The sequence below is a fragment of the Emydura macquarii genome, unplaced genomic scaffold (assembly GCF_026122565.2).
Source record: "Emydura macquarii macquarii isolate MOO-44397 ecotype Brisbane River unplaced genomic scaffold, CSIRO-AGI_Emac_v2 contig_1390, whole genome shotgun sequence".
Classification (NCBI taxonomy): domain Eukaryota; kingdom Metazoa; phylum Chordata; order Testudines; family Chelidae; genus Emydura; species Emydura macquarii.
In genome coordinates, this window is record NW_027131527.1 from 11,864,950 (window position 1) to 11,892,117 (window position 27,168).

Sequence of the window (27,168 nt, forward strand, 5' to 3'; positions counted from 1 at the left end):
ACAGACAGCCGCGCCGGGAAAACAGCACCAGCCCCTGCTCTGGGCCCTTCCGAATCCAGTGCCGCCCTAATGCGTCATTGATAGCCGCCGGCGGCAGGTCCTCTTGGCACCGCCTGTCCCAGGGGGGTGGTGACCAAGGAGGGTGGCCTGCCGGGCTGGATATTGGCGGAAAGGGCGCAGCCGGGCGGGATCAACCTTTTCTCTCCCGCCGGATGCAAAGCAAGCCCGGCGGGGCGGTTCCCATCGTTGTTAATATTTTCCCCCATGAAGGCACCTTGACGGGCAGCCCTGAGCGGTGGCCTGTGTCGCTGCATGATGACGCAGTCGGAGTAGGCGTGAGAGAGTGCGCGCGCGCGCGGTGCGTGCGCCGTGTGTTGCCGCCGGTGGAGTGTTAGTGAGGGACGAGCGCGCGTCCGTCCTTCCACGGCTCGTCTATGAACCGCTGCGCGTGGCTGCTGTCCCGCTTGCCGGCCCGCCCGGGACCTGCGCTCCGCCATGCCGGCGTCGTCTCTGCTGTCTTCCGGAGCCTGGGGCGCCTGCGGCAGCCGAGTCGGGCCGCCGCCTCGTCCGAGAGGAACGGCGTCAGGGCCCCGGACACCTCCTTGTTCGTGCCCCTGAGCCTGAAGCCCCTGGGGCCGAGGCCGGAGGGGGACATCGGGGCCGAGCTCACCCAGCCGCTCAACAAGAGTAAGTGGTGCTGGGTGGCGTGGGGCGTGCAGCGGCGGCGCGTCAGGTAGCTGGTGAACAGCCTTTGGCGTAGGCCTGAACTGTAACCAAACCAGCCACTAGGCAAGGCCGTGTCTGAAGGGGTCAGTCTGGTTCTTGGTGTGGTCACATTTCATGCCTGTGCTGAACGCGGAAGTCCCTCTGTGCCATGCATGCCATGGCAAGTCGCTGTTTGAAGACTGTCTATTTGTGGAGGGCTAGTCTCTTTCTTCCCCCAGCCCTAGAGAAATGCATTATTACAAGAACAGAACTGTATAAGAAATCTGTTCTTGACACTGTCTTCATGACTTGCATAGCACATATCTACCTGTGCATCTGTATATTACTTCATTATTTACCAACGTCGTTTCCTTTTGACAGACCTGAGGCAAGGACCTCTGAATTGTTCAAATATGGTGCCTGCTTCTTAAACATAGTGGTAAGATGCATGGAACAAGAATCTACAAATCGTAGCTTGTCAGGATTGGCAGCATATTTTGTTAAAGATCTGCAAGGTGTATTGTAATTGGAGAAAAACCTATCATTTTGTTTTTTTCACCCCTTATTATGGAAAACGTTGGATGACCATAGTGGGCACTTCAATGACTAGGTTGAAATCTTGTGAGCTGTCACTCTCATATGTGGTAACTTCATAACTTCACTGTCACAAATCCGAACCAGTTCACATCTGAAATATTAGTTTCCTCAAATTTTGTTTTGAGGTGGGTAATGCTGCCAGGGGTCAGAATTTTCTCTAGATGAAAATCAAACATACCAGCTCATGAATACTTTTACTAAATGCCCAGCTGTGTTAAAAACTTTAAATACACCACCATATCTTGTAGGAGAAACAGGAAGCTTTGTCAGGAAAGAGGAAGAAATAGGTAGGCTTTTGTGGCAGCTGGTGTGTTGTGTGTGACCAGCCAAGGTCAGAGAAGGCTAGCTGAGATAGAAAGGTTCCAGGATTCTGAGGAAAAACTATGAGCTGCAGGGGAAAGATCCTGGACAACGCAGAGAGCTTGGCTCAAGCCAAAGTAATTCTTTAGAGTGGGGTGGAATCTGAAGCAAGGAAATGTGTATAGTTGTATTTATTATTTTGTGTAGATCTGTATATTTCTCATGTTAACCAAGTAAAATGTAACTATGTTTAGAATCCTTTTCAAAGTCTGTCTGTTTACTTTAAGTGTCATGCACTCCTGAAGAGAGAACATTCTGGGGAATGTGGTAGAGTTGTTGGGGAGGCTTGGGGGAGATGACACGACTTGCAGGGCCTAGGCAGTTGGTCTGCAGGGTCTCTTGCCAAGAGAGGTATTGAAACAGGTCTGTGTCTGTGCAAGTTTAGCGAGCCAAAGCCCCAGTCCCAGCAAGCTAAGGGCATGTGGGAGTCAGCATTTGGTTCCCCTCACAGCAATCTGATGAGTATCCAGCAGGGGCAATTGACTAGATCTGTGATAACTTGAAGTTCTTAACAGCTGTTTGTCAAAGACTTGGATTGTTTTATCTTCTTGGTTTTGGACCATTTTAAAGATGAGTAGAAACACTTTCTAGCTGGAACATAAGTGCGGGGTTCTCTATGTGTTTCAGCCTTAACATCATTAACGATTAAAGCCTTTAGGGCAGTGGTTCTCAACCAGAGGTTTGCATACCTTTGGGGTTTCGCACAGGTCTTCCAGCGGGTACATCAACTCATCTAGATATTCGCCTTGTTTTACAGCAGGCTACATAAAAAGCACTAGCGAAGTCAGTACGGACTAAAATGTCATACAGACAAAATGAGAAAGTAAGCAATTTTTCAGTAATAGTGTGCTGTGACATGATTGTATTTTTATGTTTGATTTTGTAAGTAGTTTTTAAGTGAGGTGAAACTTGGAGCACGCAAGACAAATCAGACTTCTGAAAGGCGTACAGTAGTCTGGAAAGGTTGAAAACCCCTGCTTTAAGGCACTCTGTGCTACTGAAGCTGTTGAGGGTAGCAGGAGCAGTATGGAATCTTGAACTCTGGCTTTGGCAGGAAATAAAAGAATCTCTTGCTCTAGTTTATTTAAGAAGTCATGTACCGTAGCTGTAATTTCTGTCATCTTGCATAATCCTTTAATTTACGTGGACTTTAAATTAAAACAAAATGTTTTGTGCCCTTTCAGCCATTTTTGTTTCTTTTCTGTTTTTCATGTCCCCGTATTTGTGAAATGTTCCCCTAGAATTTCAAAGCTTTCTTTTGAGATGCTAGGTGTAATTGTTTTTCTTGTTAAAGTTGTTTTTACACCATTCACTTGTTAATTTTGAATATATTTGTCCTCTTCTACTCAGGAGCAACATTATTTTACTAAGGCATGACACAAAAACCTTAGGATTTGCCAAACATGACAATTTTGTTGGGCTTTAGGTGCTGTACAAAAGTGAAGATGACACTGGTGCTCTAAAGACTGCAGGATCTAAATTAAAACAGTTTCAGATACATAATGCATTAGGTTATTAGATGTTGTCCTTATCTAATGTTAGTTTAGACAATAAATGGTCTGTGTTAAACCTCGGAAGTGGGAAACATAAAAATAATCTTAAATTGTTTGGTATTATTTTATAGCAAGCTAAATGGTTAGGGGAGACTTTCCAGGAAGAGACTGCATGGGCTTGGCAAATAGTGTGTCGTCCCTTACACACACACACACACACCCCCCCCACACACACACACAACATGATTGTTGTCACACATGGAAATCCTTAACTGTTGTCTTCCTAACCTAAGGTATGTGAAGGCTACTCCTTCCCTGAGAAGCAGCTGGAATTGGCAGTGATTTAGAACTCTAATACCAGTAAACCAGAGAGTTAGTATCTTTATTACATCTTCTAGCTTCCTTCACATGCCTTTGTGAAAGAGTGTCAGCATACAGTAGAGCTTAGAGTGAAAGGTGATAGCAAGTAGAGCCAGATAACTAGCTAAGGGGACCATAGCAGCGGTCTTTATTTGATGTGGATCAGAAATGCATTTCAGTATTTTTTTTTTTTTCAAAATAGTAATTCTGAGAAATGGTTTAGGAAAAACATGTAGAATCTGTTTGATCTCTAGTAACCTATGGGCAGAGAACAAGGCCTATCTTGACAGATTAATTTCTTTGCCTTTCCACAAATAATAGATTATTTTAAAATGGCTAAAAGAACCAAAGTCTTTGTGCTCTAAAATTGTGAGGAATGCAATACAGGAACCCACAAGTGCATGCCTGGCCTCTAGCTTTCTCAGTACTGCTAACAGTAGGTTCTGTACTTTAAAGTGCAGTACTTTATAAAGTACTTTAAAATATTAAAGAGGAGATCTAACAATATTTATCTTTTCAAACATTTATCCCTCTCTTTAAAAAACAAGAAACTCACAACCCTCACACCTTTGTTTTGTATGTATTTGCTATTGCTTAAAATGTATTTACCTTTTCTCATTGCTTTGGCTCTGCTCCGGCCAACCAGCTCCACAGGTGGCTGGACTTGGGGGCTGGCAATCCCATGCTCACAGCTCGTGACACCCACATAACCATGTCACAACCCCCAGTTTGAGTACCAGTGATCTAGAGGTCCCCATTTAGGGATCAGGGCTCTGCTGCACATAGGTGGTGGAAAGACATTAAAGCTATGTTTATGCCATGTACTTCTACTGCAGCTTTGCTGGTATATCTTGTTTTGTGTGTGGGGATGTGTGATGTATGATTGATATGCAACCATGTATAACGTTGCTACTACTTTTATACAGTTGCAACAAAACTTATGCAAAGTATGTCAAGTAAGGTGTCAATGGAAAAGTTGTGATTTGCTAAGTATGATTATCCTGTTTATATGCGTATATCATTTTGTATCTGAAATATAGATTTTGTATCTGAAGTTATAGATGTTGACTTTGTACTGGCATCCTGCATATATGCAAGATGAGTAAAGCCCAACAGGTAAACTCTACATTGAAACCAGACATCCTATTGTAAATGCACCAGGCAGCTTAATGGTCCATTTAAGGACACTTAGCTTGCACAATAGACCATAGAAGAAGCCTGTCCCCACCTGATGAGCTTCTCCATGAACCTTTTAGCCAGAGCATAGAGGATAGCTGCTCCTATGACTCCACAAAGCATGCAGGGACATGTGAATTGATCATATGACCCTGGACTCCTTTTTGGGCTTGTAATTTTTCACAAACTGATGACTGAGAGACTGAAGGCATCCACCCACATGGGAAAAATATGTAAGGCAGAAGCACCATCTTCATCACCTCTTCACCTCTTGTTTCATTTCTCTGGACTGGATTTCTAACGAGAAAGCTTTAAACAAGGACTGATGTTCCCCCAGGCGGTTTGGGTAATTCTCAGAGACTTTTCAAATTGGCAATTTATTTGGCCACTGCCACAAACCTTATTCAGGAACTTTGCAATGATTGTATATATGTGATTTTCTACCATTTTAACTCTCATTTCTTTTTCCCTAAGAATAAACCTTTAGGTATTAGATACTAAAGGATTGGTAGAAGCATGATTATTGGGTAAAGTCTGAGTTCTATATTGGCCTGGCTGCTTGGCTGAGCTCTTGGGATTGGAAGGACCCACTGTTTGATGAAATTGGTTTTAAATAACCACACATCATAAAGTTTAGTGTCTGGATGGTGAAACAAGGGCTGGGATATCTAAGGAGACTGCTTTTCTGACTTCTTCTAAACCAGTGTGGTGAGACTCAAGTTTACTTTTATTGCTGGCTTGCTATATCTTTATGGAAGAATAACTACCAGCCTGGGGCATATTTTCCCTATTTCTCTGCAGTTTGTCCTGAATCTGATATCCTTAGCTGTGACCCACTGAGGCACGGGGGTGGTGGTTTTACCATATTGGTAGACAATGAAGCTTTGCTGGTATAGCTGTGCCTGCAGTAGGAGCACTTTCCCAATATAGTATGTCAGTATTCCTATAATAGTAAAGTTATCCTAGTGCAGACTTGGCCTTAGGCACAAGATTCTATCTGTGAGGGGAAGTAGAATTGTTTAGGCCAGATCTACAGTGCAAGTTTTTGCTGGCATAGCTGTATTGGCTAGGAGTGTCGCGGGGGGGAATCACACTGCCTAGCTGACATGGGTATGCCAGCAAAACCTCCAGGGTAGATATGACTATGGTGACAGAGTGCTTCTTGTCTTAGCTAACATCCTCAGGATGGTGGTGGTACTGTGCTGGCAGACAAACTTCTTTTGCTGGCTTTTCCTGCATCTACACTAGGAGCTCTGCTAGCATCATTATAATGGCTACGACTCTGCAGTGTAGACAAGCCCTTAGAAAGGAAAAGTGTGTGCTTAAAGTCAAAAGAGCTATGGTATAGTCCCAATGCCATACTGCTTAGGATAATAACAAATATCACAACACTGACCTTTTGGTTTTGTAACGTGGCCGGTTAGAATATTCTTACCATTCAGATTGTTTGAGCGCCATTCTAGCTGCCCTCAGGGCTCGGAGTTAGCACTGCTGTTCTATTTGCATTTTCTGTTCTAAGCCTCCCCTGCGCTGTTCTGTTGGTGCTTCTGCCTTTGTTAGCTGATGCTGCAAGGTAAAGTTTAAGGCACTCAGCTGTTGCAGTCAGTGCTGACACCATGAGATACAAAATAACAAAGAAAAAAAATTGAAAGGCTGGCAAAAGCTTGGCTGGTGGGAATTGGTACAGATCTAAACTGGTTGTCTTCCTTAGTGGCCAGGTCAGCTATTTCATAAAATATATTACTCTTTTTGTAAGTTCAGAAATAAGGCCCAGTTGACTGCATAGTTTGTAAGGGGGCTCTTGAAAGTAAAATTCACCCTATAGGCTGCTCAGACTGCTTTGGTTTTTCTCTTGGTTAGTCGTGTTAACTTTTACAATTATATTTAGTTTTTAATATTTTCAGGAATGCTAGGAGTAGCAGTAATTAAAGGACAGATCATGAATGTGTAGATAACTGGCCAGGTATGTCCGGTAGAATGAGTGCAATCTTCTATTCAGTTGCAGATGGAAGTGCACATTTTTTTGCCACCATGGTTCTTAATATTTAATAAGTGCTAAATGCATACTGACATAAGCAGATGCAACTCTGATGTAACTCTTTATCTGCTTTTCAGAGTTAGGGTTATTACACTCTTCTTAGCTTGCTCTCTGTTTCAGTATTCTTGGAACTGTATGTATCTTGTGCACTGTACTACATGTAGGGCCCTCCCAAATTTACTGTCCATTCTGGTCAATTTCACAGCCATAGGATTTGAAAATTAGTCAGTTTCATATTTTCAGATGTTTACATCTGAAATTTCACTGTGTTGTAACCTGGGGATCCTGACCCAAAAGAGGGTCATGGGGGTGGGGAGGGGAAGGAGGAGGTTTACAAAGCTGTTGGGGGCGGGGTGGATTGCAAACCTCACTTCTGTGCTCCCTTCAAAGCCGGGCTCTGAAGGCAGCAGTCATGGAGCTTCCTGCAACCAGAGGAGGCTCCTGGAGATGGAGGTGGGCCTGATTTTCCTGTACTTCTGTAAGTGTCCCAGCCAGTGGTGGATTAACATATGGGCCCACAGGGCCAATGCTCAGGAGCACCAGCCAATTTGGGGGCTCCACAGAAAAATGGGCACCCCAAGCTGCAGGGTCGGAAGCCCCGAGCCCCAGCAGGAGCTCCGGGGGTGGAATCCGGAGCCCCTGCATGGCTGCTCTCAGGGGGAGATCAGACCTATCTCCCATTACTTCCCCTGGCTGCAGAAAACTCTGGGGCTGCTGCAGTGCAGAAGTGAGACACCCTCACTTCTGTGCTGCCTCCAGAGGTGGGTCTGATCACCCCATTTGAGAGTGGCCATGCAGGGGAAGAGCAAATCCTGTCCCTCCTCAGCCCAGCTGGGAGTAGCAGCTTGGAGCCCCAACTGGGGTGCTCCCAGCAGCACGGGGGAGGTGGATTTCACGGTCTGAGACACATTTTCCATGACCATGAAATTGGTAGGGCTCTAACTATGTGTTACAGTAGCTAAGTATAGTGGGAAAGTTGAAGTGGGTGCTCCAACTCTAGATGTATTAGTTTATATTGTTCTGATCATTTTTATTTGGATACTTCTGAACTGGATGAACTGCCAGTTCAAGAAAGACCTAATATTTACCTTTTGTTGTCAGATGTTTGAAGATGGCAACCTTTTTTTTTTTTTAAAAGATAAATGAGATTTTAATTTGTAACGCTTTCAAAATTATAGTGACTGACAGGTCTAGTTAAGTTTTGCTATAGTTAAGATGAAAACCAGATTTCCATTTAAATTTATGTAGGTTTCTATCCTATAGCATAGGTTCTAATCTGCTGGGAGTTTGGGACTCACCATTTATAATTTGAAAAGTTTTCTGGCTGGTATCTTGGTTCTAAGTCAACTTCCTAAGACAACTTATTTTTCTCTACACCCTCAAGTTCAAATATTGATCTGTGGATTCTCTCCCCTCAATTTTTTCTTTTTTAAACTAAGGCTAGGAGGTTGAAATGATGGGAATGCAGTAATTATTTATGTTTAGATTTCCATTGCTTGAAATATTTGCAGTCATATTTAGCAAACTATAAAGGGATGATGACAGAGAAGGGGAGAAATGCAGAACGAGAGAAGAAACTGTTGCCTGAGTAAATGTGTTGCTAGGTTTTCATAGACCACTCTGTTTGGCATATAGGCAGTTACCATTCTAGTGTTCCTTTCTAGTAAGGTAAAGAGAAGCTGCCAACACTGGTGCCTAAAATTAGTCTATTTTCTGTTTACATTTGTAAGCATAAACATAGTTATGCATGTCTGCACTATTCTTATGTTTCATATCCTGACTATACAGTATTTCCTCCTTAAAGGATTTCTTGTATGCTATCAATACTCTACCTGCTCCAAATAATCTGACATATGGGGTGGAAGGATAACATGATGTACATACTTGTCACTTGACATGATGTACGTGCTACTGAACAACTGGAGGGGAAGTCTAATAGTACCACCACTTCTATAAGAGCCATACTACCTGAAGAGGAGGATGGTTAGAGCAATAATACATAGCTCCATGCAGCACCCCTCTTCTGATCGAGGTGCTCTCTTCCCCATGGATCTGTGGGGTTGGGAGGCTTCATTCCCCCGGTTGCTCTTTGATCCTCAGTGCAGTCATCTTGAGGGGCATTTTTCAGGAAACTTTTTGGCATAAAACTTGTAGAATTTTTTTTTTCTTCTGCTCACCACCAGCTGAAGGGGGTGCTTCAGCCCTCGGTTAAATATTTTTTCATAAAAAAACAGGCATGTTCTCTTTGATTGCTCTAACAAACTGTTAATGTCACAGATTGTGGTCAAAGAAGTAATAAATGATTTGAATAAGCCTTTGACAAAATCCCCAGATTAATAGGAAACTAAGTGGTCATGGGAGAGAGGATAAATTATACAGTATAAAAGGGATGTAAACCATTATGCTTTGGATCACAGCGTGCCATTAACTAACAAGAGTAGTAAAACTTTCGTTGTATGATAACCTGTAGTGCACGATTATGGAATTTTTTTGCACCTTCCTATAAAGTATCTGAGATGGGCTTCTGTCAGAGACAGGATACTGGACTAGATGGGCCTCTGATCTGATCCAATATGGCAATTCCTATGGTATCACTTGTGATGATTATCAGCCCCAGTACTAGGCTCAATGTCAGTTGTAACTAAACTTAAAGAAAGTCAGAGTTTGTTCATGATGACACACGCTCATTTTCTTACAAATGTTTAGACCCAGATTTTTTAAGGTGTGTAGGTGTTCTGCTCAGTGTGGCAAGGCTGTGAAAACAGACAGTTTTCAAAAGTGAGGTAGGCACTTAGGAGTTCAAGTACCACTGACTTTCAATGAGACCTAGGTTGCGAAGTCAAGCATTGCAATGCTGAGTAAAGCAATGCCTAAATACCTTTTAAAAATCTGAGCCTTAGGCTGAGTAATATAAAATAATTGCAGTCTTTCTTAATTACATGTGAGCAAAGGTAAATCTGACATGTCAACTATGTTAAGAAATTTTGTATTTTTATATTACAGGTGAAGTCCTGAAAATCTTAAATAAGTTTTACAAGCGGAAAGAATTGCAGAGACTGGGAGGAGAAAATGGACTGGACGGTAAGAAAAATGTAATATGTGGCACTACCCATTTTTAACAATGAAAATATTAACTGGATGTTTCTTTTTTTTTCCCTTTCTAGTAGAATAACTCTCAGACATGAGAAACAGAAATATGGCATCTTGTATTTCGCCCCTTATTTTTTAGTTGTTTTTAGAAAAACTGTTACAAACAAACCCTATTTACTGTCTGAGCAGTTTGCTTTTCTTTTTTTCTTTAATCTGAATATTTGTATATGAAAGATCTTCTGAAAAATATATTATGTGCTTATTTCTAAGTAACTTGATTTAAGTGGACGCTTTGAGCATTTTGTTAGGTGTTTCAGAGTGCAACGTTGTACGTAACAGTGAACCTTTTTTTGTATTTCTTTTCCTTCCACAGCTCGTCTTTTTCACCAAGCATTTATAAGCTTTAGGAAATACATTATGGAGTCCAGTTCCCTGAGTGCTGATGTACACATTATTCTAAATGATATATGTTGTGGTGCAGGCAAGTATATAGAATATCTTTTAAAATGAAACTTAGTTTGTGAATATTTTTATTTCCTACTCTGGCTTGTATAAGGATAAAGAAAATTGGGTCTGAATCTGTGAGGTGCTCAATGCCTTGGAAGCCCACTGAAGTGGGAATGGAAGGTGTGGAGGTGTCTTTCACTTTGTGGGATCAGGACCTTAAGCACCTATTGATCTCCAGACCATCATAAAGATGCATATCCTGCTCCACAGAAGTATCTTTTCCTCGCATAGTTAAAACTTTTAAGAAAAAGAATTGATGACTATTCATCTTTTCCATTCCATATATTTTTCTGTTATGACTTTACAACTTCTGTGGTTTTTAAGAGGCTATTCAGAATATTCTGATGGATTACTGGTTTTAATATTGCTTATTTTCTCTGAATTTTTTAGAAGCTGGAGAGTATACTTTTTTTTATCCTTTGCTTTGTGTTTCTTTTGTGGGTTTTTTTTGTCAGTACTGACACTGGAATACATGTTCTGGTTATTACATTCTGTATCATAATTAATAATGACTGTGCCAGTGAAGAGGAGATGCTAGTTGATGACTGTAGAAACAGCACAGGAATGCACACAGATCTTCTTAAGTATATGTTCTACAAAAACAGTAGCAAGCTTTATTTTTAAATGGTGGCATTTCTGAAGTGTTAAACATGACAAAAGTTCTCTATGCTTGAAATATAATCTAAAGTACAGTAGGTTAAATTATGAACCTTAAAGTATTTGCTAGAATCCTTTTAAAATTCTCATATGCTTTTAAACTAGTATATGGTGGCACAAAATATTTGTCAAAGTAAGTTGAAGAATGAGCTTTACCTCCTAACAAACTTTTGAAAATGTCAAAATTATCTTAATTTTAATACAAAATACTCAGTTTTGGTAGTCAGAACACAGTAATTGAAAAGTATCTAAAATTTTTAATTTAATTTTATTTGGTTTATCTTAAACAAATAATCCTAAGAATCTTCCTTCCTTGAAATCTTCTGTAACACAGGTAATAAAATGCTGTGGAGTAGCCAGAGTAATTGTACTAAAGTTAGATTTTGTTTTCTTGGGTGGGGTGTTGTGGTTTTTTTTTCTTATCTTTTCTTTTCTTTTTTTAAATCCTAGATTATATTGTATTATAGGTTTAATGAGTCCACATTGTAATATTACTTTACCTTTTTTCAAAAAACCCATCCTGTGAACCTATACTCAGTAGTAGCAAACTTTCTTAAAAGTGTTTCTCTTCCAGGTCATGTTGATGATCTTTTTCCATTTTTTCTGAGACATGCTAAGCAGATCTTTCCTATGCTGGACTGTATGGATGATCTGCGCAAGATCAGTGATTTAAGATTACCACCCAACTGGTTAGTGTATTTAAGTGTCAGACTTTCATGTTATTGCTATCAGTGACAGCAATTTTTATGCTGAAGACTTTATTAATTTAGTTGTCTGGAAGATGTTCTTGTTATAGCTAGTTATCAGCACTGATCTTGTGCATACCTGACTACTAGTACCAGTACAAATTGGAAATAATGTATAGCTAAGAGTAAATGGTTCTGATTAGTCCAGTACATTTTAGTGGTAAAAGCTTTGCTATATGATATCTAAACGTAAGGTGAAACTTAGTCTCATGTCTGTGGTTGTCCAGTCTTTGGTAGGTAACGATTCCAGAAAAACGTGCAGAACCTTCAAATCATGTCATAATGACATTAATCATAGACGAATAAGGCTGAAAGGGACCTGAAGAAGTCAAGTCCAGCCCCCTGCACTGTGACATATCAAGTAAACCTAGTCTGTCCCTGATAGGTGTGTGTTTGAACCCTTTCTTAAAAACTTTCAATGATAGGGATTCCACAACCTTTCTTGGAAGCCTATTCCAGAACTTACCTACCCCTTACAGTTAGAAAGTTTTTCTTAATATTTAATCTAAATCCCCTTGCTACAGATTAAGCCCAATACTTCTTGTGCTGTTTTCAAGGATGTGGAGAACAATTGATCACCATCCTTAACATATCTGAAGACTGTTCTCCCTCAGTCTTCTTTTCTCAATACTAAACGAGCTCAGTTTTTAAACGTTTCTTCAGCAGTCTGGTTTTCCCAACCTTTTATCATTGTTTTGCTCTGGACTCTCTTCAGCTTGTCCACATCTTTCCTAAAGTGTGGTGTCCAAAACTGGACAGTGCAGTCCAGCTGAGGCTTCATCAGTGCTGAGTAAGTGGAACAATTAACCTCACGTGTTTTGTATACGCTCCCATTAATATACCATTAATACATCCTGCACCAAATTTTTGACTTGTATTCAATTTGTGATCTGCTATCCCCAGATCCTTTTCAACAGCACTACCACCTAGCCAGTTATTCCCTATTTTGTAGTTGTGCATTTCTCTTTTTTAAGTGAAGTATTTTGTCCTTGTCTTTATTGAATTTCCTTTTGTTGAATTCAGACCAGTTTTCCAATTTGTCAAATTTGTTTTGAATTGTAAACCCGTCCTCCAAAGTGCTTGCAACCCTTTCTATCTTGGTGTCATCTGCAAATTTTATAAGCGTACTGTCTGCTCCATTATCCAGGTGATTAATGAAATGACATATTTGCTGGATAGTCAAGTATTGGCAAGATTTGTTTTTTAAAGAATAACCAGTTTTGGACCTGGGCTACATGAAATAAAAGTTCAGCCCTGGCTCTCAGATCACTTTTACAATCCATGTGTGCCAGGAGTCAGACTTCTTTGGTGTGATGTCTGTTGCTATCAGTGTACTTTGCCAAAGAATTAAAATTTAAATAAGATGCCTTCAGATATGAGATCGCTGTTCCTTTATCAGACATTCCTTCTTTCTCCTCCCGTTAAATAATTGTAGCTTGTTGACAGAAACTACTTCTAAACAAAGCTGTCTTATACTCACATCCTATTCAACAGACAGTAAACCAAAACTCTAAAAAGTAAATAAAAAAGAATGCAGTAGTAAGGCAATAGCAGTAAGGATGTTATTTGTTGACAAGGGTATTCACATATTTGACTTTAAACTTTCTGAAATGTGAAATGATCAAGAGGTCTACTAATATTCAGGATTATACTGAAACCTCTTTGTACCTGATTGAGTTTAAGAACTATCTCCTCCCAGTCTTTGGTTTTATTAAATGATATTTTAAAATAAACTAACTGGCAAATAGTGTAAATTCATTTGGGATTTCAGCCAAATTTGTATCAGGATGATAAACTATATTTGTTTTTGTATTTGTTGTCTTTGTTTTGTGTTTTAGGTATCCAGAAGCCAGGGCTATTCAACGAAAGATAATTTTTCATTCTGGCCCCACAAATAGTGGAAAAACTTATCATGCTATCCAAAGATACTTGGCAGCAAAATCAGGAATATACTGTGGTCCATTAAAACTGCTGGCTCATGAGATCTTCCAAAAGAGTAATGATGCTGTCAGTATGTTATTTAAACAACTTCTGCAATTTTACATGCATTCATGTCATTATACAAAATATTTTTTTTAATAACTTTGTTTTAATGGTAGTCTTTGAAATAGTATCTGCTAACGTAGTTTTGAATTATGGTACTCAGTGTGCATTAATTCTACTGATGCAGAGAAAGAGATGAGATGGTCTCTAAACACTGCTCTGTTGCATTCGTGCATGTAGCAGTCTGTTGCTCTTCAGTCATTGGTTTGCCCCTGTGCTTATACTGGCTCTTGCTGGGGGTTTTTTTTTTTTGTAGCACTGGGGCATGGAGATGACCACCTCAGTTGCCTTTGACATTGCATTAAGGCAGCTGCCCAGGGACTGTGACCTTGAGAAAACAGGGACAGTATTAGGTTGGGATGAACACTGATTGATGTGTCAGGGAAAAAAACCTAATTCAGGTTATGTTAAATAAAATTATTTATTTTTCATTGGCAAATTATAGAAATAGAGAGAAACATGAAATAAGAGTTGATTTTTAAATAAATCACTTTATTGAGTCACTATGTAAAGCAGTGCTAGATTTAGTTAGAGAAATGTTTTTAAACCATGAAAACCATAAATAGTAGCAAGTCCATTTGCCTTTCAGCTGCAACATTCTGTCCATCTCCCTGCTATAAAAGCCCTCTACATTGGTGGAACATGTTGCATGTACTTGCAAGGAAGTACTTGTGTTAAGGGAGACCATGTCTATAAAATTTCTTTTCTTTTTGATGTGGAATCTTACCCTTCTCAGAACATTAATAGGGGAGGTCATGGTTCTCTAGGCAGTATATAATATAGGGTTACTTATTCCTATTATACAACAGCTTGATAAGTCAGTTTAATTTCTATTCAAAATAGTTACCCTGGCTTATACTAATATCTGTCTTCCTGTTTTAATGTTTATATGTATATTAGCGGGCATTGAATAAAATGTTTTCCCCACTTGCAAAAAATGCTTTGATTTAAAAGGCAATTGCCATGATGTTGCTTTTCATTACCCTGTTGATTGCCCCCAAAATCTTTGTAGGTTTCTTCTCTAGCCTGTTTTCAGCTGCATAGAATTTGCAAGGAGGCAAATAAAAATACACCGATTACAAAGCATTAATTTAAGACTAACTATTAAATCACCAATATTTGTATAGTAGTAATAATCTGTCAATAAAACATGCTGATTTTTGGTTAAATTCTTTAATAATAATTTTTGTAAATCTTACCATTTTAGTTTCTAACATGGTTTTACATTAATACAAAATTCTAATTCCTAAGAGCAAACATCTCCCTTTGAACAAATAACCTGAAACAATCTATCTGTTGTTAGTGGAGTTGTCATGAAAAAGATTCCTTAATCTATTGAGGTTCTTTGTGCTCAGCGTGTTGTATATTGTTTCTGATACGATTAAAACATGTACCTCCTAGGGCTGGAGAAAAAAAATGAAAGCGTAATGATACTATGTTCCAGGAATTGGGGATCGGGCGAGATCTTCTGATTACAGAAATTAGTAGTATCTAAATGTTGACTCAAGCATATTAGAATGTAATTGAATACAAAATATACCTTAGGTATAATATCGCCCGCCCCACCCACCACCACACAAAAAAAACCTTTTTTTGGATAATTTTTGTTAAACAGTGTACTCGTTTAAAACTTGTTTTTTTTCAGTGCCTTAAAAATAAAGAAAATAAGGCAAAGGTTTTCTTTTAGCCTTTTAAGTTCTTCTTAGTTTCACACTCTTCAAACAATCTTTTCTTATTTCTAATACAGTTAAATTTTGTTCTTCTATATTTACTGTACTTCATTGTCTATCTTCTGTAACTACTTGTGGCATGGATTTCTCAAGGATAAAGCTATCCACCCACTAAAGAAAATCAAACCAGAGATAGTAATCCACTAGATCAGAGGGATGGGTGAGAGGGAGAGAGATGTTGTTAAGATAACTTATTTCATTTAGGTTTTGTTTTAGAAGAAGCTCCATACCAAAAAGCACCCATTCAAAGCTTCGGTCACTTTGATTTTTAAAAACATAGCACCGTCAGAACATAGCAACAAAATTGAGCCAAATAACACGTTACCCTTCCTTTGTCCCTATCACACGTCATTTAATCAATAGAAAACGATCAGTACAATTTAAAACCACCCATCAGACAGAAATTTCACCCTCAGTTTCCTCCCCTCCCCTTTAAAACAGGCTTTTTAGCATGTCCAGAAGGCCACTAAAATTGGGCCATATCAGACCATGTATGTAGGAATGTAGTATACCTGGGTTTATTTCTGTGACATAACAGTGTACAATTTAGACTAATGAGCAGCTGTGTCACCCCTGCCTGGCAACCTTGTGCCTCACAATGCCGTGCTAAAGTAGCTCCAACATTGTCTGCTCACAAACAGCCTGCCAGCCACACTTGGGTTACACTGTGGTTCTCACCAGCCTTCGTTATACTGCAGAATGACTCCAATACACCCCCAGTCCCAGACTCCTCCCCCCCTCGGGAAATGTATGTCTGGTACTGCCCAGTCTTCTCCTGGACAGTACAAAATATTTTTAAGTCGGTTATTCTTTCAAGGGAATAATGTACTATCTTATTATCTCAAATAATTATTCAGACACTTTAAATTAAACACACTGGATTAGATAACAGTAAAACAAGTTTATTAACTACAAAGAGATTTTGTGAGTACAAGTAATGAGGAATAAAAGTTAGAGATGGTTACAAGAAAAATAAAGATAAAATGCTTACTAATACTTGACTTAACAAACTATATCAGACTGAAGCAAAGTTTCTCACCACATGCTTTCAGCAGTCTTACTGCCAAACTCTGTAGGTCAGGACCTTTCCCCAGAGTCCAAGGAATGGTTTCTTTGTCACATGAGGCGCAGTGAATGCAATGGACAGGGGAAGAGAGGGGTGTTTGTCCCTCATTTGTCTTGTTCTTGAAAAACATTTCCAGCTGGGCACTAGGAAATAAAAGATCTATGTGAAAAGATGTTCCTGCTGGCTTTTTCTCACCTGTTAGGGACACAAAGAAATCTCATTCTGTTTGATGACTCTGTTTATTGCTCAAATGCAAATTAAGTGGAGCACACGTTCCTTTGTCTGGGACAGACCTGTAGCTCAAACTGAGGTTGGCAAGGGCTGTGAGGTTTGGAATATGTGTTGTCAACTTCATATGGGGAAATTTTATAATTTTACATTAGTGTTACCACACATTTTATTAAGACGATATTGACCAGCAAATTAAAAGTTTTCAAATGCTACTTTACAAGACATGCCTTGTAGAAAGATTATTATGATAATTTGTAGGGTGTGAATACAGGGGTATATTCTTTCAAAATTTCCCAACTTTTTTCCCTTTGGGAAATATTCTAATTCTATTTTTAAGATAGCAATTTAACCTTGACTTCCTTCATTCTTTTAGAATGTGCCATGTGACTTGGTAACAGGAGAAGAGCGTGTTCTTGTTGATCCGGGTGGCAAGCAAGCTGCCCATGTTGCTTGCACTGTTGAGATGTGCAGTGTTAATACGCCTTGTATGTATGCATGGTTATTTTCTTCATATGTATGGATTTCTTTGTATGCAATGATGCTTATACCTGTATGTTTGAAATTATTAATAGTATTTGAAATTAATAATATGGGAAACCACCAAACACTAATTTAACCATAAATTCCTTTATTAAATCCAAAGGCCAAATGGTATTTACACAATTACTCTAAACATCTCTAAAAAGCCTAACAAGTAATGTCATTGCCAATAACTGACTTCGACTTGCTTGTCAGGGACTTTCTTTACAACACATATATATTTCCTTAATCAAACTTAAGCTAACCCTAAGTCTTTAATTTCATATTTATTCTACACCCTATAGAAGGTTAAACTAAAGCAATTCGTTCTAGTCTTGCAAGTGTTGTATTACTCTTATTTTTAACTTAGCAATTTCTGAACTGTGCTAGAATACGGTCATCTGAAAGTTGTTAAATTTGGGTACACTCAGAGCAATCTTGGAATGCAGTAAAATACTGAATTTAAATAATTCTTGTAGGAAATAATTTCATTTACTTTTGAATTGTGCTTCTTGGAGAGATTACCTTCATATATAGTCATGCCATCTAGGTGCCCCTCACCTAGCATCATCATTTTCTTGTTTTTTTAAGATGAAGTCGCTGTGATTGATGAAATTCAGATGATCAGAGATCCAGCTAGAGGATGGGCCTGGACCAGAGCACTTTTAGGTATGCTCATCAGTGTTGAAACTGAGCCATTTTACTTTTAATAAGTTAGCTCCAAGCGTGTTAAGTTTAACACTGATTATGTTGATAGATATGTCTAATATAACACGTACAATGCAAAATGCAAACATATGAAAGGATTTAAAAGCGTTGCTTCTTCTGCTTTAACAGTGAAGGTCTCTTTTACATAAAGATATTTTCTTACTTTCATCTATCATTTTGCTTTCCTTTCTGTAAATATTACATATTTAAAAATAATTTGTCAGGTATCTCTTCTCCCCACATTATCTCTGAATGCATTTGTTCTTGTTTGTTTACCTGCTTGATTAGTAGAGAAGACTCACTTGATCATATGTATTTATTACACTTTTGTATAAAAAATTTCCCATGAGTGTTGAAAAATTATAACAATAGGTAATCCATCAGAATTTTTATTTTAAAAGTTAGTGCTTAAATGTGTGCTAGCTTGGTGAATAATAAACATTTCTATAATCTTTTTAATTTTAAATAGAGTTGGTTGAAATTTTTCTACCAAAAATGGGTTTAATTATAAACAGAATTTTTTGCAGGAAAATGTTTTCAATTTTATGTTTTTTAATGGGAATTTTTGAAAACATTTGTCTTCAAAAACTGGAAATTTCAGAATTTTGGGTTTTTCTCTCCCCTTTCTTTTACCATTTAATTCAGCAGAATGAAGAAAAACCAAAACATTCCCTCCCCCCAATTTTCCCTTTTTCCCCACTCTGTGACTTTGTAAAAAACATCTCCACCTTTTGAAAAGTTAGAGTGGAAAAAGGAAACAGTAACTTCCATAGTTGAGAAAATTTTGAGAAGTTAAGAATAGCAGAGTTAGTTTGATTTTTCCTTTTACAAATGTAGCAGTGAAGCCTTAGGCATGTGTTCCCACGTTGGACAAATATAAAGATGATCCTGGGACACCAAGAGGGTGTCAGCACAATATTAACTTTAAAATAGTTATCAGATGGATGATTTGACATCAGATAATAGTTGGTACAGTCAAGAATTGCTCCCGTGAAATGAAGCAGTATATAGTGGTTGTTTAGGTAACAAGTAAAAGTCACAGTGACTATGGAGATATAGGAACACAGCATCAACAAGAAAAGAGATCCCATCCTCTGTTGCCATCTTCAGTAGGCAGGATTTCTTTTCCATAACCACCTTTGTCAGCTATCAGTATTTCTGATTTGTGTGAACACATATTTTAACACTTTTTCACCTCATTTTTTTTCAGGACTGTGTGCAGAAGAAGTTCACGTTTGTGGAGAAGCTGCTGCTATTGACTTGGTGACAGAGCTCATGTATTCTACAGGAGAGGAAGTGGAGGTAGTTCTTACACTGCCCTCTTTTTTTTCTCTCTTGTCCAGTGGCTATAAAGCTGTATACACATTGTTCAGGTGCTCCCTGTTTAAAAAAAATCTATCTAAAATATTGCAAGGGACTACTATATCCCTCATTTGAGAAAATACTGATCAAATCTACAGGAGTCAGAGCTTGTGTTGACATGTTGGCTATGTATGAATCAAAGGGTGCTTTCCTGGAGGTGTTGCAACATAAACCTATTTTAGCAAAAATGTTAGTGCCTTAACAAGAGAACAATGGATCTTACAATTTCTACTGATTTACCCAGAGAGTGCTAGATCTATGCTGATGTCTCCTTTACGTGTCCATTTTTCCTTAGAGGTCATGATGCCCTCCTTTTGCTCAGGTCACTTTTTTGTTAGTTAATTGTTCTTAAGAAATCAAAAAATAGTGGAAAAGTTTGAGGCTAAAAAGGCTAACATCCTCAAGGGGAAAAAGATATAAAAAGAGAAATAGACCCAACTCAAGTTAGCTATTACCATGTGCTCATCTGCAAGGCAACAATCTTCTCTTAAAGGACATTTTACAAACATAGGTCCTGATCCTGAAAGCGTTCTGCCTGCAGGACTCCCATATTGGAGAGCAGTCTTTTCTCCTTAGTATTAATACAGTATTCATCACATTGTAAATGTCTGCAATGGAATCTAACGTAAAAATAAAAATGACTCATTTTCTGTCTCCTGAAAAGGTCAAGTTCTCTGTTAAGAATGTTCATTATGTTTTGGAAAGCATAAGGGATGTCACAAAGAATGGATGCCACCTTCTACCCTAGTACTTCTATCACTGGGGTTGTGAAGCACAGCACAATCTTGAGTCTATGATGAATTTGTCCTATGAAGTTAAATTTTCATAGTAATTATAAATTTTGTAAAGAATTTTTGTATTTTGCCATGACAAAACTGCTGTTTGATCCTAGGTCAGAAACTACAAGAGACTTACCCCTATTACCGTGCTTGATTATGCACTAGAATCTTTAGATCACCTCCGTCCTGGGGACTGCATTGTCTGTTTCAGTAAAAACGATATTTATTCTGTGAGTCGGCAGATTGAAGCCCGAGGATTAGAATGTGCTGTCATATATGGCAGTCTCCCACCTGGTAAGAGACTAGATTTATCTTGGTTTTAAAGAGAAAGCTCTGTTTATTGTTGCTACCCTAATAAAAGCATTTAATAAAGAGACTCTGCATTTTCCCTGCTTTATATCTAGATACTGAATTAAGGCAATAATAAGCAAATTTTCTTTGCTCTATATTATAGTCTTGGAGTTTGATTACACTGTTGATAAAGATCTTAATTTTTGTTCCAACAACAACTTTATTTTATTTTGATTTATTTAAAATGGCACCCATCCATCTCTTTGAGAACGCTTGCAGATATTAACATTCATGTTTCTTCAGCCTGTTACGCTTTTGTTCAGTGATATGTAAGAGCATGCAATCTTTTTTGTATAATCTCTTTTGGTGGGGAAAGTCTGTTACATAAAGTGTACTTGTGATTGATTCTGTTCTAGGTACAAAGCTTGCCCAGGCAAATAAATTCAATGACCCGGATGATCCATGTAAAATTCTAGTTGCTACAGATGCAATTGGAATGGGGCTTAATTTGTAAGTACTCTGAACAGGTTAAGGCTTATTTTTCAATGAGATGAGCGTGCTGGTTTTCCTTGGTCTTTCACAGTTTGCTTAATATGGATAAAAGTATATTATGTACAGCAGTGGTTCTCAACCTATGTCCACAGACCCCTGAGAGTTCACAAACTATGTCTAAGGGATCCGTGAAAGACTTAGACTGAAAATTGACTGAACAGAATTCAACTATATATACAGGTAACAGATTTCCAAAGGGGTCTGCACCACCATTTGATATTTTTAGGAGTCCGCAAATGAAAAAAGATTGAAAACCACTGATGTACAGTACCCAGTATGTGTGTACATGTGTGTGGTTGACCTGACTGGGTAGATCTGTACTTTCTAGATACTGAAAATGATCACAAAAATTAAACTGCTTATTTAGAGCTCAAACTGTGTGGTACTGAGCATCTTCAATTCCCTTTTGATTCAGTGGCAATTGAGTGCTCAGCTCCACAGAGAATCAGGTTCTTGTTCTCTGATGTGAAAATTAGAGGTGTGCAGTTCAGAAATCTTAGTGGTCTTAGTCAAATCTCAAATGTTGTAGTATCTTTTTGTGATGTGGTCACCATTGGACTCTGCTGAGACTGCCAAGGACTGAAGGGGTGGAAATCTAATTTACTGTGTGTGTTCCTTCTTAAACAGGACAGGTGTTGGTCTGGTGATGTGGGAAATTTGTACTGCTGCTGCCCATGCTGTGTCTGTTCTACGGCTAAATAAAGCCAACTTTGAACACTACATTCATATTAAAATAACATCTATAGTCTCAGGACCTACTGCTTTGTGAAAAAAAAGGAATCTTGAGAGGAAAAAGGAACTTGTATTCTTCTGCAGTAATTAGCTTTATGGAAATAACTTGCATGACATAAAAAGAGAAAGTATGCAGTGTAGTTATAGCTATGTCAGTCTCAGGATGTTAGAGAGACAAGTTGGGTGAGGTGAACCAATTCTCACCAACCGAAGTTTCTTTTTGCATCAGTTGCATCTTTTTCTGTAAAATAAAGTAGCCAATGATTTTTGTCTTGTTTTTGTTTTGTTTTTGTTTTTTGTTTAAATGTTTTAGGAGTATAAAGAGAATCATTTTTAATTCTCTAATAAAGCCAAATATGAATGAAAAGGGAGAGAAGGAAATGGATACAATTACAACCTCTCAGGCTCTACAAATTTCAGGCAGAGCTGGAAGATATAGCTCTGTGTTCAAGGAAGGGGAAATCACTACAATGCATCGTGATGATCTTGTACTGCTGAAAGAAATTCTGAATAAGCCTGTGCTTCCGATAGAGGTAAGAGTCTTAAATGTTCAGGTCTCACTGAAGTGTTTTAGAACTGCCTTGGTATATTGTTATCCAGTGTTGTTCTTCACTGTACACAGTTGAATCTGAGTAAGAAAAGTGAATTGTACAGTGCTGTCTTTCTGAATGTGTGGGGCATTTGTAGGTTCCATAAAACGTGTGAAGTCTCTCACTCACATGCTGCAGCGGCTCTTCTAGTTTCTCTCTGCTTGAGCTTTGTTTTCATTTTGGTTCTTAAATTCATGATGGTGGTGCACTGTGGTGGATTCCATGGATTTGCTTTTCAGTTGCTGGTATTTTTAAAGGTTTTTTTGTTAAGAAATAATGAACATCGCTTTCTTTTTCCTTAGACAGCTGGCCTGCATCCTACTGCGGAGCAGATAGAAATGTTTGCATACCATCTCCCTGATGCTACTCTATCAAATCTAATTGTAAGAATGATTAAATCTATAGAAACATGAGCTTTCATTTTTAAAATCACTTAATGTTACTTTATAGTTATTGCTTTACTGCAATGCAGTGTAATTAAAAAGCCAAGGTGCTGCTTTGTGGGGTTATTTATTAAGCAATTGGACTTTTCTATCTACTAGTGTAGTGACAGCTGATGCATTCAGAATGCTCATTATAACCCTTTCTGTGTCACTAATGATCTGGAAGTCTCTAGGTAATCTTGTTTTGTTTTTAAGAGCATTGTTGCTGCAGCTCCTGCTCTTCGCTTGTTTTGGTATTTTAGAAGTATGTATACTTTTTGGTTTGAAGTTGGAGACATAGACTCAGATATTAAAGCAAAAATAATAGTTTTGGAAAGTAAGCAGGTCATCTAGAATTTAGCTTTTTTAATCTCAATCACTTAGATCTTGTGTGTACTATCTGTTGAGACAGTGTCTTCACTAAAATTTGGACATGTGGATTCTATAGAAGCCACTCAATCCCATCACTACTTGGTTTTTTGGATTTGTTCCATCTTACTAGTGCATTTACTTGTGATGCTCATAGAAGTTTATTTAGGAATACACTTTTATAGTATAAATGAAACAAAAAAAGCACCATGAAAAGATTTAATCTTCTAAACAGATTATCAGAATTTTACAGTAGTTCACACAGATTCCCTGAGTGTCTTGAGGGTCCACTAAAGTTATTAACTGAGAATACTAAGTTATCTAAACAAAATGTACAAAATTACCCTGTTATGAAAAGGAGAGTTTGTACTATCCAAGCAAAGGCCTCTTGTAAAATTCATGCTGATAGAAAAGCAGCACATGTTTAAGCTTTTGCTTTCTAAACCTCAAAGCTAGTATTCAAATCTAACTTTATATTTTTTTCCTTTCAAAGTCTAATTAAAATGCCTTATTTCATATTTTTCTGTACGATACACATACAGTCAGGCACACAGATCAGTGGTTGAATGTATCTTTACTTATCATATCCATACCAGAGACAATTACTGCTATGGACACTTAAAAAAAAAAAAAAAAGGTAATCTTAAATATGTTTCAAGCAGAGGAGGATAGGAATAGCTATTTGTCTTTATACTCTATGATCTCAGCTCCTGCAATGTTTTAGTTGATCTGTGTTTCTCACTATTCTTTCCTGTAATCTCAAAAATCCTAAAGCCAATCTTATAATAATTTAATGGTTTGAATTATCCACTAAAATAAAAAAATGTATCTTTTGTTATGCTGGTGACATGAATCTACAACAAATGTTGAATGTAGAAATAGCATGATCTTATAAAGTCAATTATGTGGCACATATGTATGCTCCCTATTATACTATATTTAAGAAAAAGTTGGTTTATTTTTTTGAAGTGTCATATACCCTCCATACTACTACTGAATCTGCATTACACATGTCATTTTTAAAGGAAACTGCAGAGAGAGAACAAACATAACCTATACAAAAATTGGTGTTTTTAAGCTACCCTCCAAATGTAATCAGACTTTGAAAGAGTCAATCAAATATTCAGTAGTTAGCATGGCAGTATGAAAGTTGGCAACCATCAGTTGTGATAACCTTAACCTGAACTTCAACTATTAACAGTATTTTAACTCTTTCTGAACAGGATATCTTTGTGAGCCTCTCACAAGTGGATGGGCTCTATTTTGTCTGCAATGTTGATGACTTTAAATTTCTAGCAGATATGATTCAGCATATTCCACTAAATTTGAGAGCAAGGTATGTGTTCTGCACAGCACCTATCAACAAAAAACAGCCTTTTGTCTGCACCTCATTGCTAAAGGTAAGTTCTTCAAATAAACAGAATTTATAATTGACTAGATCAGTCTTAACCAAGTATGTGTCCCGTTTCTAAATTGGTAGTTTACAAGTGCATTTTTAAAAGGCTCACATGGAAGTAGAAATACAAACTATGTGGCGAATTTAAAAAGAAATACAACTATTAACTGTTCAGATACAGTTTTGTAAATGCATTAGCTTTTCTTTGTTAGGCCTCAGCTTCCACTTTGGGATGTAAATTAAAATAAAGTTGTTGTTTTAACTTTCACTTTATTCACATCACAAAATCCCTTTATTTTGCATCATAAAATCCCATAACTTTCCCAGTGAGAATTTCTGAACTAGCAGATGTCAGGAATGAGGTACATACTCAGTTGTGTGGTGTAAAGCTTTGCACAGCACCTGCTCACAGTAGCTTGCCTGGAATCAACTGGTGCTATTTCCAGGAACTCATTTTTTTCAGCACCCTATATGCGAACAAAATAGAAGAATTTAAGCCCAATAAAATCAATCATTGATCTTATGACATTAAAAAACCCAAAACTTAGCCTAATAATGAATTCACATAACTAAGAACTAAATTTATATGACCATATATGATCTATTTCATAGCAAAGCCTGATTTGAGTAATCTTCAGTCATGTTGAATAATCTACTGAACGCAGTAGGAATTACTTATGCAAATTAGGCTTTGCAGGATTGGGCCCTTGCTCAGTGACATCCTATTAATTTATGTCATATGCTGCCATCTTTGTTTCACTTGGTTTGGACAAAACACTATTTCAGAGTAAAAAACTTAAACATTTTTGCTGCATATCAGTGAAATGAGGAAGTCTCAATTGTGTGAAAATACAGGCCTATATTTTACAAAATGATTCTACTTGTGATTCTACTTTTCTCAAATTACCAGTGCCTCAGTTAAGCTACCTAAAAAGGACCTGATCTTCCAAAAATGCTGAGCCCCCATCCTTTGAAAAATCAGACCCCTGCCCATTGTCTGAAATTGGACACCCAAAATCACTAATCACTTTTGAAAATTTAGGCCATAAGTTTTCTGATTGAGTAGTCTGCTGACAAAGCAGGTAAGATTCCCAAGTGTTATGTTTTTTTAATAGAAATTAATCACTATTTTTAGCTGAGAATAGTGACCTTGTTAAATCAGGGAATGAGTATCCAACATCACTTTCTCAACCTGGAAAGATAATCTGAAATAAGAGAAGCATTGTTAGGATTCAGCCAAACCATGAGATATTCTCTGACAGATCTAAGACAATGGACAAAGCCCAGCTGACCATGCTAGGAGGGAGATCATAAAGCTCTGATCTCAATTTCTGGGAAGTCTCATACTTCGCTTCTTAGCTGTGTGTGTGTGACCCATAACAAATTGTTTTAATGAGGCAGAGAAGGGGAGAAATGGCTCCTGGGTTGAATAGTTATGTAAAAAAATGTGTGGTAGTTGATAATTCTGAGCTGCATAAAGTAAACATCATCTAAAATATGTGCAGACAAATTTTAGAAATACTAATTATTAAAATAAATAGATTAAAATAGTAAATAGATTCTGAGATGACAAAAGCAGTATTGCCTTGCTAGTCAATCTTCATTCCACTCAGTGCTATGTCATAGACAGAATGTTAGTTCTTTGAGCAGTTACACCTGTCCATTCCACTTCTGGGCGCACACATACCCATGCACTAATGTCGGAGATTTTTCCCTCAGCGGGACCGGCTGCTCATGTGCCCTTTACTCCTGTGCGATGGTATAAAGGACAGACCCTCTCTAAGTTCCTTCTTCCACCTGTGATGGTTGTTGGAGTATGCTTCCTTGCTATTGCAAGTGTTTCCCTCTCTCTAAATCTTTTCTATTGTATATAGCTAGTACTCGTTAATAGTGTAGTGTTTTAGTAGTAGTTTCCCTTTTTCTTTTACTAGTGTACTTACTTTACACTTTGGTTCCTGCTGGTTCTGGGTACTGATACCGGATGTTGGGGCATTCTGTGGTCCCCAGGCTTCAAACCTTGCCATGAAAGCAAAAAGCTGATAGTCGTGAGTGACCTGCACTCCATGTGTCTAAAGTGCTTTGGAGAAACTCACATCAGGAGCAGGTACCAAACCTGTAGGGACTTCAAGCCCAGAACTAAAAAGGACAGGGAGGTCAGATTAAAGCCTTATGGAGTCAGCCCTATTCCCACCCTTGGAAACTTCCTGCTCAGGTGGGCACTGAGCACCTTCATTTCGCCTAGGAATGCTCCTTCTGTTGTGACAGTGTCTCGGTGCTGATCTCCTTCTCTGGCACTAATGAAGAAACACTGGCAGATGTCATTGAGGAGATTGAGGTCCCTAGCACTGATGGGAAGCAGGGTAGAACGTGTTCAGTGCTGAGGAACTGCCTGGCGCATATAGCATCGGGTGCGGTCGTTGACTTTGTACTAGTGCCATTGAGACCGACATTTAAGGAAGCACCATCCTGTTCAACGGTGCCATCCTCTCTGGCTCAGCAACAGCAAAAGACTTTCCTGATGCCATCAACGCCTGAGGCAGATGCAGTGGCATGTGATCTGCTGAGTCCATCTGTGCCAATTTTTGCTGGAAGTTCTATAGACACTTCGCCCAGTACCGGCAGACACCCACTTGCAAGGTTCTAGAATTC

The 27,168-nt window shown here is 38.3% G+C and overlaps 1 protein-coding gene across 2 annotated transcripts in view; it reads left to right on the plus strand.

Annotated features, from left to right (window-relative positions):
• Positions 1 to 367: 367 nt before the first annotated feature.
• The window catches only part of SUPV3L1 (Suv3 like RNA helicase), a 31,818-nt gene continuing 5,017 nt past the window's right edge, over positions 368 to 27,168 (plus strand). Inside the window, exons 1-13 of one of the 2 annotated variants that reach the window (XM_067552647.1) lie at positions 368 to 687; positions 9,733 to 9,810; positions 10,193 to 10,300; positions 11,558 to 11,672; positions 13,568 to 13,736; positions 17,173 to 17,284; positions 17,910 to 17,987; positions 19,237 to 19,328; positions 20,281 to 20,461; positions 20,875 to 20,968; positions 22,056 to 22,275; positions 22,635 to 22,715; positions 24,347 to 24,523. In XM_067552647.1, the coding sequence (XP_067408748.1) occupies positions 435 to 687; positions 9,733 to 9,810; positions 10,193 to 10,300; positions 11,558 to 11,672; positions 13,568 to 13,736; positions 17,173 to 17,284; positions 17,910 to 17,987; positions 19,237 to 19,328; positions 20,281 to 20,461; positions 20,875 to 20,968; positions 22,056 to 22,275; positions 22,635 to 22,715; positions 24,347 to 24,523 (1,758 nt within the window). In that variant the 5' untranslated portion in view covers positions 368 to 434. Of the gene's footprint in view, positions 688 to 9,732; positions 9,811 to 10,192; positions 10,301 to 11,557; positions 11,673 to 13,567; positions 13,737 to 17,172; positions 17,285 to 17,909; positions 17,988 to 19,236; positions 19,329 to 20,280; positions 20,462 to 20,874; positions 20,969 to 22,055; positions 22,276 to 22,634; positions 22,716 to 24,346; positions 24,524 to 27,168 lie in introns of those variants that run through there. The other variant, XM_067552649.1, reaches the window with a different exon arrangement.